Genomic DNA, 13,421 nt, shown 5'->3' on the forward strand with positions numbered 1-13,421 from the left:
ATGTTCAATGTCTGAAGGTATTAATCAATCGCAGCATTGTGGTCATCTCAGTTCCACGAGGAAACATTCCTACGATCAGAAGTCAAAAATACGCACACCGATAGACCCTTGCCCAACTAAATTTCTCCGGGACCTTTCTCCAATCTCAAGGATGCACAAAGTCTAGTTTGGACTAGATTGGGTTGTAAGTTATAGCCAAGGCCACAAAACTACCCTATAGCGGCAGACCATTGAACTGCGGCTTCTATGTGTTCCCAACGTAAAGTAAAGTGTGCAATTGAACCTGCATGTGGTTTATTAAGCTGAAAGCAACTGCCTAATTAGTTCTCCGAGTCTTTGAGTTATGTGTGAACTCACGCAGATCTCGGCTGGGTACTTGATTACACCGGGGAGCGGAATTTCCAATAGGCGTCTGGGGTAATCGAAATGACCGTCAACCTAAAGCCGTCGAATGATTAGCAATCGACCAACTTCTGAAGGCTTTATCCCCCAAACACAACTGCAACAAACAGTTCATCCCCGCGTGTCCTGGTTTGGAATGCTCCGCTATCGCTCCCAGTTGTCCCCGCCAATTGGCTCCACCCTTCGCGATCTGCGATGCCCCGGAAGCAGGATGCCGAATGGAGGCCCCCAGTCCCGCCCAAATCCCGTGAATCCCGTGGGGGAAGAGTCTCCAGGCGCTGCTTATCTCATTCGTCGTAGGTATCTTTGTTGGATGACGAATTTGCTGTGAAAAGATTCAACCTTCAACCAACTTTCGCCACAGAGCACTTTTGACGACGCCTTCTTCTACTGGACCATAGACATCCGGTTTCCGGCACCAACCAGTTACACAAACCTCTCACCGAAATATCGCCATCTTTCTTACGAAGCTTTATTTTTTTCATCTCTGACCGTCACTTGCCTTGTTTAATTACGCCCTCAACTGCGGCGCAACTGGGATAGATGGTGTATGACAGGGTTGACAGCGACGATGAGTCCGAACTCTCGGACAACCTCGACTTGACGGAATGGCAGGATGAGTCGAGTCGTGAAGTCGACCATGATGGACTGGCACGACTAGCCACCGAGCACGATGAACCGCTGCCTTCAAGTCCCATCGCCCCAAAGACAAATCACAATGCGCCGGTGGCGTGGAGGGATCTGCCTCGAAAAAAGCAGCTCCTCGTCATCACGTTGGCCCGCATGAGTGAGCCGCTCGTTCAGTCCTCGCTCCAGGTATGATAGCTAAAACACCTCGATAAACCCCCTCGCTATAGACATATACTAACCAAGATCGGGCAGGCATACATGTTCTATCAACTCAAGTGGTTCGACGAATCGCTTCCGGACTCGACCATCGCCACGCAAGCCGGCATACTGTATGCCAGCTTTACTGCCGCACAGTTCGTCACGGCCATGATTTGGGGCCGTGTTGCCGACTCCCCGCGCGCCGGCCGCAAGACTGTCTTGCTCATCGGGCTGTTTGGAACATGTGTGTCGTGCTTGGGGTTTGGCTTCTCCACGACCTTTTGGCAGGCCCTTTTATTTCGCATTATTGGCGGAGTGACGAACGGCAACGTCGGCGTCATGCGCACCATGTTCGTCCCCCTGTGTCAAGTCCTATTGCACGTCAGGTCACTAACACATAGTCTAACAGGATCAGCGAGATAATACGGGAGAAGAAATATCAGTCTCGGGCGTTCCTCCTGCTTCCCATGACGTTCAACGTCGGCGTCATCATCGGCCCCATCCTCGGTGGCATCCTCTCCGACCCGGCGGGGAGTTACCCAGACCTTTTCGGCAAGGTTAATTTCTTCCTCAAGTTTCCCTACGCGACGCCCAACATCGTCAGCTCAGTCTTCCTCGCCATCGCAACCTTGGCCGTGTGGCTCGGCCTGGAGGAGACCCACGATGTGTTGCGCGACGGGCGGCCTGACCTGGGCACGAGGGTCGGTCGGAAGCTTGTTGCACTGCTTCGATCGAGGTTCTCGAGATCTGGGGGAGTTGGTTACTCTGCCATTCCTAGCTCGGAAGTTGAACTGGTAGAGGGCGAAACTGCGGCGAAGCGCCCCATGAGACGGTATACACAGCGGCTTCCATTCCGTCGCATGTTCACCCGCAATGTCACTATGACTCTGGCTGCAAACTTCCTCATGGGTGTTCATATGGGGAGCTTCAACTCACTGTGGTTTGTCTTCCTCTCTACCCCAGTTTGGGATCCACAGACATCCCAACACAAACAGCGCCTCCCGTTCCTCTTTACTGGCGGGCTGGGCCTTCAACCCCAGTCCGTGGGCGTAGCCATGGCGATCCTGGGCATGATCGGCATCACACTCCAGCTGGTTTTGTATCCACGGATATCCGGACGTCTGGGGACCATCAGGTCGTGGCGGATTTCTCTGCTCTGCTTCCCCGTTACATATTTCCTCGTCCCATACCTCTCCGTCGTGCCCAGCAGCGAATCATCCCCGCCACCAGGTCCTAAAGGAGGACTACTTATCTGGCTCGCGATAGTTGGGGTGCTCTCGGTCCAGGTCATGGGCCGCACCTTTGCTATCCCGGGCCAGACTATCCTTGTCAACAACTGTTCGCCCCATCCCAGCGTGCTGGGGTCGATCCACGGGGTGGGACAAAGTGTGAATAGTGCCTCGAGGACAGTCGGGCCTATGATTGGAGGAGTGATATATGGCTACGGTCTCAACAAAGGAGTCGTGGGTCTCGTATGGTGGATTTTGAGCTGCTTTGGGATTTGCGGCATCTTGGCTAGTTTACTAGTCAGGGAGGGAAATGGACACGAGATTTGGCTTGAGGGCGACGAGGAAGAACCGTCGGTTGGAAATCCAACAGGCGAGCGTGTACGGACAGTTTAGCGCAGTGTCATCGAGGGTTGTATAGACGAGGGCGACTATCAAGTAGTATGATAGCAACGGCCGCGCTAGAGCGACGACCGTTCAATATATAGCCATATATCCATCGCTCGACTTCTTTTCGCTCCCGGAGAGTCTAAGTTGTCGTAGAGTTTGGCGCGGCTCTCCCTTCGTAAATGGTCTTGGTCGTCTTCCATCAGACTTGAAAAATATTGTGATTAAGTTTATTGGATGTTAAAATCAATCCATCCTCCGCCCTCTTCTTATCCCAATCTTCACCCAGCCATCTAGTGCTGTGCATGGATCTCCTCCTCTAGGACTGGTTGTCACTTAGGGTCTTTTGCTGGCTAATTGGAACTCGGGTTGCAGATTTCACTACGTATGCCGCATAGTCAAACCCGCCTATTATCTCATTACTTGCTCTTCTCATAAAATCATATTATTTAGCCACAACGCCGAAACGAATAGGTAGCCTTGATCCTAATCGCCTTGTTGGTACACACGTGCTCGACGGCGTTCCATTGGAACCACTGGCCGCGAATACACCTCCCCAATAACCGCTGAACGCCAGGTCTCTACTTAAGAGTGAACCAATTTAAGTAAACTCCCTCGGCCGTGCCTGGCTCCCCAAGTCGAGGTCCACGTCGTCGTCTTTGCGACCAGACTGCCGCCAGGGCGTCGTGGGAGACACAGAGCGGAGTCCAATATGAGCCGATGAGGCATCGTAGCTTGGCGGAGGATCGGACATGTATTCTGAGTGTTGCGCAGGAGCAGGCTGTTGTCGCCAGGGCTCTGGGTTGTAGCCATATGCGGGAGGCATGCGCTTCGGGCCTCGCTTCTTGCTGTCGACAAATTTTTGACCAAACAAAAAGACAAGGGAGAGGAAGAACATGAAGATGACAATGGCGGCAAGGATCATGCCATATTTGCGGTTCACGGCAAAGGTGAAGCCACTGCGAACAGGTTAGCAATGGCGGGACGTCAAGCAAGGGTTGAATACGTACATGAAGCAATTCATTGTGCCGACGAAGATAATGATGCGCCCAACCCAAATGTGGATTCTGCCATACTGGGTAGGGGCCTGGGTCTTTTTGTATTGGGTATGATGGAAGAAGCCTAGACCGAATTGTGCAAGCAGCAAAGCAATGACGACAAACCCAATGATCTGGTGGGAAGAGTCGAAGCTACGAGACTATGATTGATGTTAGCGACTGCATGGTGGCCATTGCCTGGGATAACCTACCCGTTGGTAGTAGAAGCTGTTGACGATGCCCAATGCGGTCGACGCGAAGGCACCAACCATGGCAACCGTCTGGTTCAGAGCATGCCACTTCCATGAGGTTCCGTTCCGAAGAAGGGCCACGCCAAGGGGCATGGCAATGGCGATGCACAGAATCATGGTGATGCCGTGCAGAGGCGTCTTCCAGTTGGGTGCGGCCTTGGTGAAGCTGAGTTGCTCTGCGCCGACGGTCTTGGAGTCCTTGGTCAGGACGGGAGTGTCAGAGCCCTCGGTCCGCTTCAGGTCGATGGTGAAGGTGCCGTATCCCTGGTGGTACTTGAGCGGGGCATCCATCCTGTCACTGTTGAAGCCCTCCTTGGGGCCATAGGCGTAAATGGCCTTTACGTTGGACGACGAGACATCCATATACCCACTGGACGTGCCGCCAGCTGGCCAGCTGCGACAGTGCTTGGAGCATTTTACGGTGACTGTCATGTACCCATTGTCGAGGCCAGTGCCGTTGAGCAGTTCGTATTCCATCTCGTCAAAGTACTTGGGTTCGTAGTGACCGTAGGCGAGGCGTGGGGAGAAGGTGACGCCGGTGGTGCGCTCGTTTCTATATATGACCAGGTACAGGGCGCCGGGCATGTCGTCGCTACCCAGGCCAACAGCGGCCCAGGAGATGTGCTGGCTAGTGCGGATACTGAAGTAGACATCGGTGCCGTGGTTTTCGCCGACGGTAATGGCGAATGCGACGTTGCCATCGGAGGAGACGAAGGTCGACTGGCTACCTTCGTTTTTGTCTTTGGCCAGGACGGAGGGTAATAGGCCTGAGAAGAGCAGGCGCTGGGTTAGTCGAAGAATTCACTGGGAATTGCGAGAATCAAGGGAGGGTCCAGCTGGCGAGAATCACGTACTTGCGGCCGCGGCCAGGGCGAGACGCCCAATGTTGCGAAGGAGCATGTTCGTTGAGGAGCTGGAGGAGCTGGAGGAGCTGGAGGAGCTGGAGGAGCGGGATGCAGGACACGAGATGCAGGACACGGGACTCGAGACACGCGGTGCAGTCTTGAGATCCAAGCTGCTTGGCGAGGCGAGTGACGAGGACCAAGGCCAAGACGGTGAAAAAGGGAGAAAGGGACTGGAATCGAGTGAGTGGAAACGCGGTTGGGAAATATGCTGCCCTCAGGTGGCTTTCTGCCCTACGCCGGAAAGGAGACGCGCCGCTGAGGCTCGGCCGGCGTTCGGGTGGTTGAGATTCACTGCTAATTTCGCCAGCCAGGATCCTCCCGCATTTGGGCTATGACGACACATGTGACACGGGCGATGTACTTCGTAGTAGCTGTCTATTCGTATTCCGGCGCACTAGAGCTGGAGCGAGAAGTGGTATGAGGGCGTGTGGTTTTAATATTGCTCGTAATCGCGGCATTGTGGGTTGTAGTCGACACCTGCAGCTGCACTTACAGCGTCATGACAGCGTCAATCCCTCGTAGCACATGCTTCCGAAGCCCACCACCAGCGAACTACTCCGTACAGTAGCAACGAATGCTCTTCCCAGTGCTCGGTCCCCAGGCGCGGACTGACAGGTCGATGCCACTATCGGATGCATCCCGAGATTGGTGGGTCTGGGCTCCAGTAAACAAGCAAAAGCCAATCCGGAGGCCCCTGTATGTGCGCTGACCAAAGCCTGACCCCTGAATGAATTCGTCTTCCCGGCATTTTAAGTTGGGTTGCCTTATCACGAGATGGGACTAGCGGCTCTGGCGAGGTGCGTAGGTACTTCGCATTTTGTGCCTGATGCAGTGACATCTCGCCATGGAGATGGAGCCCGGCCGAAAGGGAAGCCGCCTCGCCATGGCCCCGGAGGAGCGACGGCCGCCTGAGAGCCATTGGGTACGAGGAAAGACCAGGGTGAAGCTCACACAGAAATTATTTCCAGTATCTAAAGGCTATTTTGTTATCAAGACATGCGTACTACGTTAGCACATCCGGTCGCGTTCTCCTTCTTCTGATAGGCTACTTGCCCCCTTCCCGGTCCTCCCTGCAACCCCAGGTCCATTGTCTAATTAGACTGAAATTGCCATGCCAGCACCGCGGATTCCTCGGAGCAGAGGGCACTTTATTTTTATTTTTTTACAAAAAAAGTCATGTGTATCGTACTATAGACTTCTGGTATAGAATCTGCTGAAGTGGTATTCATACTGGTCAAGTCAAATTGAACTACTCCGTCAAGGTACTAGGGAGAATGCGACATCCTCTATCGGCTGATAGATGGATCATTGCTAGTCAAGTGAAGGGGGCTTTTTGAATGGTAGAGGATTTAAGAGTCAACTGGAACAAGGAGAGGCAAGAGTGAGAAGGTGACGAGGTTAAATGTAATTTATGTTGTCGTGTTGGCACGGAGTTCCACAGTTGAAAGAAAGCACCTTTCTGTGTGGGTACCAGTGCGAGTAAATTGTGCCAACCAACATTCTCACCTGACAACCCAGGGTATCATCCTAGAGCAGGTCGCTGACAGTAGAGCAGGCGACTTTCGCATAGTTAATTAGGCTAGCCTCTTGCGTGTTCAAAATCTTATTTGCATTTATATCGATTCATTGTGTTCCAACTCCGAAAACGCCACACCTCACTCAACACGCCGATTTCTTCAAACAGGCTCATCCAGGTATCATGAATTCCAATCAACCAAAACGTCGTTTTACAGCCCATTCAGTGACACTTGCATGTCAATCGCATCTCCAATATTAATCCAATCCAACTATAATAGTCATCATCAGTATCATGCCTTAGCGACACCCATCGGAAGACTCACAAGAACAACGTTGGGTTTCTCCCCCCACTGGCCCTCACACAGGTCGACCTGCTTCTGAATCGACTCCTCCGAATTGGTTTCGTCGGCGGCTTCTTGCTTTGGGACTGCGATGCCGAGAAGATCATAGTTGAGCATGTGGTTCATTATGCCCATCAGTTCGCTCGGGTCGCCGTTTTCTGGACGGTCGACCTCGCAGGTCGGGAAGTCGGAGTCGGTTTCGCCAAATGGCGTCTCCCAGAAGTAGTCAAATTCGTTGATAATATAGTCAACCTTGCTTTCGTCCATGTTGTAGTCTTGGAGTGTCAGCTTGGATTAAATTGGTTGAAGTAGAGGTGATGAAGCATACCCATGAATACGATAAGTCGGGTTCCATCATCCAAGAGCTTTTGAAGAGTTGGCCATTCGTCGAGAGCCATTTTCTTCTCAGGGTGGAAAACGTATTGTTTCAGCCCCGTACTGTCGAAGGCGTCGTCAAACATCGTCACGGATATGGCGTCAATGTTGGTGAGGAGCATCGTCACCACCTCATCTGGGTTCTTGCCCATCCAGTCGGCAACTTCCTGGAGATATTGCGTCAAGGGACCCTCGTCCAGTTCCCAGCAATAGGTGTGGCACATCTCTATCTCGCCATCCTTGTCTTGCGTCTGCGCTTGCAGGAACCGCACACCGAGATCAAGCTGCTCCGTCACCGACTTGTATTGGTTGTGTACCGGCGTGATACCGACGAAGGCACTGTTATGTGAACCCACAAAACTAATGTCCGAATACTTGCGGTCGCAGAGATCATCATGGCCGTTGCAGGCGGCCAGCGCTGCTCCAACAAAGGGGACAACGGATAAGAAACGCATAGTGTGAAGAAACAAAGGGATGAACGAAACTGCGGAAATGCGAAAGCTTGGATGATCGACAGGTTTATACGCGGGTTGAGACTCTGATATACAATATGGCATTCGATATACCCAAGACACTTGCTTGGATGAGGTGCCTTCTCAGCGAATCATGTACGCACATTTCATTTGACCCTAGGAACAGGGGCAGACAATACTCAGAGACTTGGCCTGGGGAGCATCCGCTTGGACAGACTCGCTGTCTCACATGTCGGATTGCGGGCTGGCATTGGCATGGTCGTGGCGCAGCTTGCCAGCCTCCTGCCTCTATGGGCGACGGAACCTGATCCCTCAATAGGAGTTTGATGACCAGAGGTTGCAATAGCCACCTTAACAGGAGAATGATGAACGCGGTGGCTGAGTAGCCTCGGCTGCGAGAGGGAGCAGATATGAAGGTTGATTCGATGGTTCCTTGTTTGGTGGGCGGGAAGTGAAACATGGGGGCACTATATCGGGCTAATATGGGACGCTGACCGGCTGATGAAGATGTTCAGGGACGGGAAAAGGCACTAAGTGGGAATTTGTTTTGTCGCTCGAGGCCGCCATGTTGCATTCGGCCTTCGCCAGGTTTCATGCGTGTAAAGCGATCAGCTTGCATTGATGAGGATGGATTCCTGGGGCGGAGGGACGCTTGGGTGCGCATCTGCCACGAGCCTGCATGGAATACAGCATGGGTGCCTGTCTTTAGCTGGCGTATCAATTCTCCAATCCTGCATTTTTGACGTGACGTGTACTGAGGTTCCAAGTCGGTCCGGGGGGAAGGGTGGTTGAGTCGGATTTGATGCCAAATCTAAGTATTTCTGAGTGTAGTGTTGTCGAATGCCACCCCTGCTGATGGAGGGGATCGTGGAAATAAAGTGCTGGGGTTATCAATGATGTCAAGATACTGGGGAAGCCGAAAACACCTAAAACAGGGAATCGCAGCCCAACGTCTTTCGGAGGCGTTCTGGCTTGGTCTTTAATTGGCGTTGACGACCCCAAAGCCCCTAAACCGGAAAGTCAGTCGCTAGGTACTAGGCAGAAAGCCGCCGGGTGGTAAGCCGACAGCGAAAGCTACGTGCTACCTAATTAGGGACCAACCGCCCTACGAATGTGTGACCCACTCTGACGCAGGCGCATCCCGCTCTGCATCCTTTCAACGGCGCGCCTGTGATCCTTCAACAAAGTGGCCACGTCTTTGGGCCTTTGATCAACTCCAACTCCAACCTTCACCAACCGCCCTTGAATGCTCTCTCCGCATCCCAACAGCATCCTGTGATGCTCCCGCGCCTACCATGTCTGGATATCTCTCCATGCTAGGCTGGGCCTTCCTGCCCGGTGTATGTTTCCCCTCTATTCTTTCACATTTGTCACCGCACCGTGATACCTAGCATCACAATAGCTAACGCGTTCTCCCACAACAGCTCGCAACCTCTTGGATTCAGACCATCTACTATGGCGTTACTATTCGCGCCGGCGACCCCAAGCCCGCCCCCGGCTCCGTTCGGTTCAACACCCACCGCCGCATTATACACATCCTCGTCATCGCCACATACCTTCTCTACACCATCTACGAGGCCGACTACGACCAGCGCCGCGAACCATCCTACTACGCCGACCTCGGCGTCTCCTTTACCGCACACGACCGCGAGATAAAATCGCGTTTCCGCCGCCTCGCCGCTCTTCACCATCCTGACAAGGCTGGCGCCAACGCTCCGGACTCGGCCGCCTTCTTCATGCACCTCAAGCAGGCCAGCGACACCCTCCAAGACACAGCCAAGCGCTTTGCCTACGAGCGCTTTGGGCCTGAGATTGCGCGCTGGCAGAAGTGCATCACCATCAAGGACTTTGTGTCTCGCGGTGTTATCTCTGGCATCCTGCCTCATTACGGCGTTGCTGCCGCCTCCATTTATATCCTAGGCCTTTTTGGCTACATGGAGTTTGGAAAATACTACCGCTGGCTCATCCTGCTTACGCTGTGTACGTTTGAGCTCCATACCGTCACGCGCCCTGACTTCCCTCCCTTTGTCACGGGCATCAACGCTATCCTCACTCGGGTTACCACCCACCACCCTTACCTCCCCTTCCAGATCATATCGCTGGCCCGGAAGCTCACAATTACTGGCTACATCGCACTCGCCCAGATCGGCCCGCTCCTTGCGATACAGTTTAACGGCGATCAGAAGGCTGCCGAGGAGACTGAAGAGAAGGCGCTCAAGCAGAATCTGGATCGCCTCGAGGCGTTTTCCAAGCAGCTTGATGGTGATGCCGTGCGGCTGCTGGACATGGAGTTGGCTCCGTACAAGGGCGATGCCGAGGCGACGTCTAATCTACAGGGAAAGATGAGGGAGTGGTTGGTGCAGAACACGATCCGGGCCGATCCGATGGTTAGGGACGCGCTGGGGACTTCGTTGAAGCGGAGGAGGGTTGATGCTCCATCTGGCGCCAAGGGCAATCGATAAAATCTAGACAAAGACAACCTATTATACCTAAATAGACCAAATAATTTACAAAATAAACAAGACGACCAAACCGTCCATCGGTCTCCAGTGTCATCAACCACCGGCTTGAAACCGACGGATAACCATGGAGGACATCGTTTGAAGAAAGTTTGAAATAGCAGCTGGACAAGATTCTACGTATCGTGAAAAAAGGAGGGAAGATACTGGCCACAGTGCGTTTCGAACTTTGCGGGCGGTCTCTGCATCCCAAATCTGAAGCGAAGAATGGGTGTTATTTCAGCATGTCAAGGATACAGAGACTGACACTCGCTCTGAATCCCAGTTGAACACTCAGACTCACAACGGCACCCAGCCCAACCTTCAAGGTGAATTGCCCAAGTATACAACCGCAAGAGTGCTAGCGTTTAAGAAATATAAAAAGACAAAATAAAAGAGGATTGCTGTTCGCCCACATTCGTTGCCATTTGCTCGCTCAAGACATACCCTAATTCTGAAAGTAAGTGATGATCATGCACTGTAAGAAAAGTATTTCAGAAAAATCAATAAGGAAACCCTGACTCTTGACATTTATCCTTTCGAATTGAACTTGTTAAGTTTCCTGGATTCAGTACATGGAATACGCTGAGACTTGTAGGTGAAACATGTGTGTGCGAATAGTAATAATCTATGTAAACGGCTGAATGACGGCACTATACTGAGGGTCTATACATAGTAAGTTTATTCCAGGTCGTTGAAGGCATTATGCCCATATCATGTGATGCCCTCCCCCTTAACTGACATGCCCTACGGTGTTGGCGCACTGCGCCCATTAGAAAAAGTTGGTTGTATTACAGCCTTTCGGCGCCTCTAGTCTCGATGGGAATCATGCACATGCCAATAAATGCTGACAGGATCAACGCTGCGGACATGTAAATGGGTGTGGTGGCGCCATCTCCCGGGACCGTGGCAGCTAACACGGGGGCCATTAGGCCAGTGATGCGGTTGAGGAAACTCGCGACACCTGTACCCGCGCCGCGGACTGGCGCGGGGAATATCTCTGGCGTTATTGTGTAAAGAACGCCATACATAATATTCTGTGAGAAGGCCTCGACGCAGGAAAAGAAAAGCTGGGTGGATGGGGTGGTGCCGTAGATGACGAAGAGAAAGAGGAAGATGGCCGAGATGAAAGTGGAGCTGGCGAGAGTGCCACGACGACCGAGGAAAGGGGACGGGTGATCGACGAGATAGGCGGCTAGAAGGCTGCCAGGGACGCCCATGATGGACGTTATGGCATAGTTTCGGTATGTTGCGGCAGAGATGGCAGCCGTCTCGGACTGGAATGAATCGGCATCGGCATCAGCGTGCGTGCGAGCAAAGTACTGAGGGAGAAAGGCGTTGAATAGGGGGTAGCCCATGCCTATGGTCGCCCAGCAGAACCAGATGAGCACCGTGGTTATCCCTAGGGTCTTCGTCTTAAACAGAGGTTTAAGCCGCTCACCGGAGAAACCCTTGAGCTTCCCCATGATGACGCCGGAGGTGGCGTGTGAGGGTATCTGCGACACGGCACTGGAGCTGCCTGGCTCGTCGTCGCTGCAGGCGACCTGATCGAGGAGCTCTGACGTCAACCAAGTCTTGGTGTGGTTGCGGAACGCGAGGCCGTGGACAACGGCGACGGCCTCGTTCTGACGGCCCTTGTTGAGGAGGAACTTGGGCGATTCGAAGAGGTGGAAGATGAAGAACCGAATGACGAACATGGCAAAGGTGATGATGCCAATGGTGACGACAAAATACCGCCAGCCCTGCTCAACCGGCCAGCGCGCGATGAAGTACCACGCAACGAGAGACGCGACGAGCTGGCCGATCGGCCACCACACGGAGAGCAGGGTCAACAGGGCGCTGGAGGCGTCGGGCAGGAACTCGAGGAACAAGGCGCCGTCGACGGGCAGACTGCCGCCGACGCCGAAGCCAAGGGCGCCGAAGAGGAAGCAGACGGCGCCCCAGCTCTGCGCGTAGGCGGCCATGATGCCGAAGACGCTGGTGATGAGCAGCGTCGTGTTGAAGGCGATGCGGCGCCCGAGGAAGTCGGAGCCAATGCCCCAGAAGAAGCTGCCCGCCGAGAGGCCGACGAAGAGGGCGCTCGTCGTGTATCGGACTGTCTTCTCGTGGACGCCGAATTCGGCTGAGAGGGATGGGAGAGTTAGAGAAACACCCTATGTCTGTCAGTATTGATGGTGGGCAGATAAGGCAATCCCAGTGTGATGCTCACTTGTAGCCATAGACTGAGTCTCTCGTTAGCATAGTTGTTGGCATGTCGGAATGAAATGAATCAAACTTACTTATCGGCTAGCCACCCAAAGCCGCAGAGGGTGAAGAGTTGCCAATTGTAGCTTCCCATCCCGATATCTCCAATCGCCTTGTTGATGAGTTTCGATTTGACTGTTTCTCCCGTTAGTTGAATCCATCACTTCGTATTGCTACCAACTCACTCTCATATGTTGTCCACCGTCCCTGTCGCCCTTCTCTCATCTCTCTGCGCAGGCCTTCGATGGTGTACCCGCCGACATTCTTCTGGAGCATGCCCTGCATCTCATAGTCCCCATCCTTGGTTTCCTCATCATCTAGTTGGTCGTCATCCTGGGTTTGAGACCTTGCCTTCTTGCCTGACTTGGCCGATTGGCCATAGAGATGGGCCTGTTCCAAGGGCACAAGAACTCCGACGTAGTCATCCACCGATTCAACGTGCCCCATACCCAGTCGCCATGAGATCCTCATCGCCGCAATCGTTTTGTAAAATTCCGTCCCAGCCAGCGCCACCGAAAAACAGCATGTATAAAGTCTCGGAGTAATGTAAGACACACGTGACTACCTGCCACTTTTAGCCTGGCTAGGGGGTGAGGATTGTTGGAAGTTATTTGGAAAGTTATGTACGTCAGTGCCTACGTCACCTCGCGATGAGGTTGTGGGTGACGGAGTCGTCTTTTACTGCGTCAAAGGGCCGCAAAGGTGATATATGGGAAAAGCATCAAGATAACCGGATGTAAAGGAGCGTGATAAATGAACGATATGTCGAGCTGATGACACAATGGAGGATGTGAGGTGAAACAAGGTTGCGAGAGGACAAGTCAGACAGTAATAATAGGAGTTGGCGGTTTATTCCCCATATTATCTTACCTTGGCAGGGGGCATGCGCTAGTGAAGCCATGTTAGTGGCCGTTTGGGGCACCGTGACCTGCACAG

The 13,421-nt window shown here is 53.1% G+C and overlaps 6 protein-coding genes across 6 annotated transcripts; 3 read left to right on the forward strand and 3 right to left on the reverse strand.

The window, feature by feature from the left end:
• The first annotated feature begins 710 nt into the window (after positions 1 to 710).
• BGZ61DRAFT_389735 (major facilitator superfamily domain-containing protein) lies at positions 711 to 3,023 on the forward strand. The gene is made up of 3 exons (XM_046242802.1): positions 711 to 1,218; positions 1,285 to 1,580; positions 1,640 to 3,023. The coding sequence occupies exons 1-3, from the start codon at positions 946 to 948 to the stop codon at positions 2,850 to 2,852; spliced, it is 1,782 nt and encodes a 593-aa protein (XP_046104692.1). The 5' UTR covers positions 711 to 945; the 3' UTR covers positions 2,853 to 3,023.
• Positions 3,024 to 3,053: 30 nt separating this feature from the next.
• On the reverse strand, positions 3,054 to 5,085 carry BGZ61DRAFT_588111 (uncharacterized protein). The gene is made up of 4 exons (XM_046256509.1): positions 4,986 to 5,085; positions 4,093 to 4,898; positions 3,854 to 4,041; positions 3,054 to 3,802 (listed from the first exon to the last, which is right to left on the reverse strand). The coding sequence occupies exons 1-4, from the start codon at positions 5,029 to 5,031 to the stop codon at positions 3,445 to 3,447; spliced, it is 1,398 nt and encodes a 465-aa protein (XP_046104693.1). The 5' UTR covers positions 5,032 to 5,085; the 3' UTR covers positions 3,054 to 3,444.
• On the forward strand, positions 5,058 to 5,543 carry BGZ61DRAFT_451102 (uncharacterized protein). Its single transcript, XM_046245793.1, has one exon. It carries the CDS (start codon positions 5,099 to 5,101, stop codon positions 5,369 to 5,371), a length of 273 nt encoding a protein of 90 aa, XP_046104694.1. The 5' UTR covers positions 5,058 to 5,098; the 3' UTR covers positions 5,372 to 5,543.
• Positions 5,544 to 6,763: 1,220 nt separating this feature from the next.
• Positions 6,764 to 7,725, reverse strand: BGZ61DRAFT_493682 (PLC-like phosphodiesterase; the record flags this gene model as incomplete). Its single annotated transcript, XM_046250679.1, has 3 exons — positions 6,764 to 6,823; positions 6,878 to 7,170; positions 7,224 to 7,725. 3 exons carry the CDS (start codon positions 7,723 to 7,725, stop codon positions 6,764 to 6,766), a joined length of 855 nt encoding a protein of 284 aa, XP_046104695.1.
• Positions 7,726 to 8,900: 1,175 nt separating this feature from the next.
• BGZ61DRAFT_588113 (uncharacterized protein) lies at positions 8,901 to 10,332 on the forward strand. Its single transcript, XM_046256510.1, has 2 exons — positions 8,901 to 9,083; positions 9,168 to 10,332. The coding sequence occupies exons 1-2, from the start codon at positions 9,039 to 9,041 to the stop codon at positions 10,203 to 10,205; spliced, it is 1,083 nt and encodes a 360-aa protein (XP_046104696.1). The 5' UTR covers positions 8,901 to 9,038; the 3' UTR covers positions 10,206 to 10,332.
• A 700-nt stretch (positions 10,333 to 11,032) lies between these two features.
• On the reverse strand, positions 11,033 to 12,956 carry BGZ61DRAFT_477649 (major facilitator superfamily domain-containing protein; the record flags this gene model as incomplete). Its single annotated transcript, XM_046248925.1, has 4 exons — positions 11,033 to 12,394; positions 12,451 to 12,463; positions 12,521 to 12,620; positions 12,671 to 12,956. 4 exons carry the CDS (start codon positions 12,954 to 12,956, stop codon positions 11,033 to 11,035), a joined length of 1,761 nt encoding a protein of 586 aa, XP_046104697.1.
• Positions 12,957 to 13,421: the final 465 nt, after the last annotated feature.

Source organism: Ilyonectria robusta (genome assembly GCF_021365365.1).
Source record: "Ilyonectria robusta strain PMI_751 chromosome Unknown BGZ61scaffold_9, whole genome shotgun sequence".
NCBI classification, from domain to species: Eukaryota; Fungi; Ascomycota; class Sordariomycetes; order Hypocreales; family Nectriaceae; genus Ilyonectria; species Ilyonectria robusta.

Excerpts from the sequence above, each read along its gene's own strand:
- BGZ61DRAFT_389735 (XM_046242802.1), top strand. The coding sequence starts at position 946 with ATGGTGTATGACAGGGTTGACAGCGACGATGAGTCCGAACTCTCGGAC. Across the intron at positions 1,219-1,284 it reads TCGTTCAGTCCTCGCTCCAG|GCATACATGTTCTATCAACT; the intron begins GTATGATAGCTA and ends AAGATCGGGCAG. Across the intron at positions 1,581-1,639 it reads GTCGGCGTCATGCGCACCAT|GATCAGCGAGATAATACGGG; the intron begins GTTCGTCCCCCT and ends ATAGTCTAACAG.
- BGZ61DRAFT_588111 (XM_046256509.1), bottom strand. The coding sequence starts at position 5,031 with ATGCTCCTTCGCAACATTGGGCGTCTCGCCCTGGCCGCGGCCGCAA. Across the intron at positions 4,899-4,985 it reads CGCCCTGGCCGCGGCCGCAA|GCCTATTACCCTCCGTCCTG; the intron begins GTACGTGATTCT and ends TGCTCTTCTCAG. Across the intron at positions 4,042-4,092 it reads ACAGCTTCTACTACCAACGG|TCTCGTAGCTTCGACTCTTC; the intron begins GTAGGTTATCCC and ends CATCAATCATAG.
- BGZ61DRAFT_451102 (XM_046245793.1), top strand. The coding sequence starts at position 5,099 with ATGCAGGACACGGGACTCGAGACACGCGGTGCAGTCTTGAGATCCAAG.
- BGZ61DRAFT_588113 (XM_046256510.1), top strand. The coding sequence starts at position 9,039 with ATGTCTGGATATCTCTCCATGCTAGGCTGGGCCTTCCTGCCCGGT. Across the intron at positions 9,084-9,167 it reads GCTGGGCCTTCCTGCCCGGT|CTCGCAACCTCTTGGATTCA; the intron begins GTATGTTTCCCC and ends CTCCCACAACAG.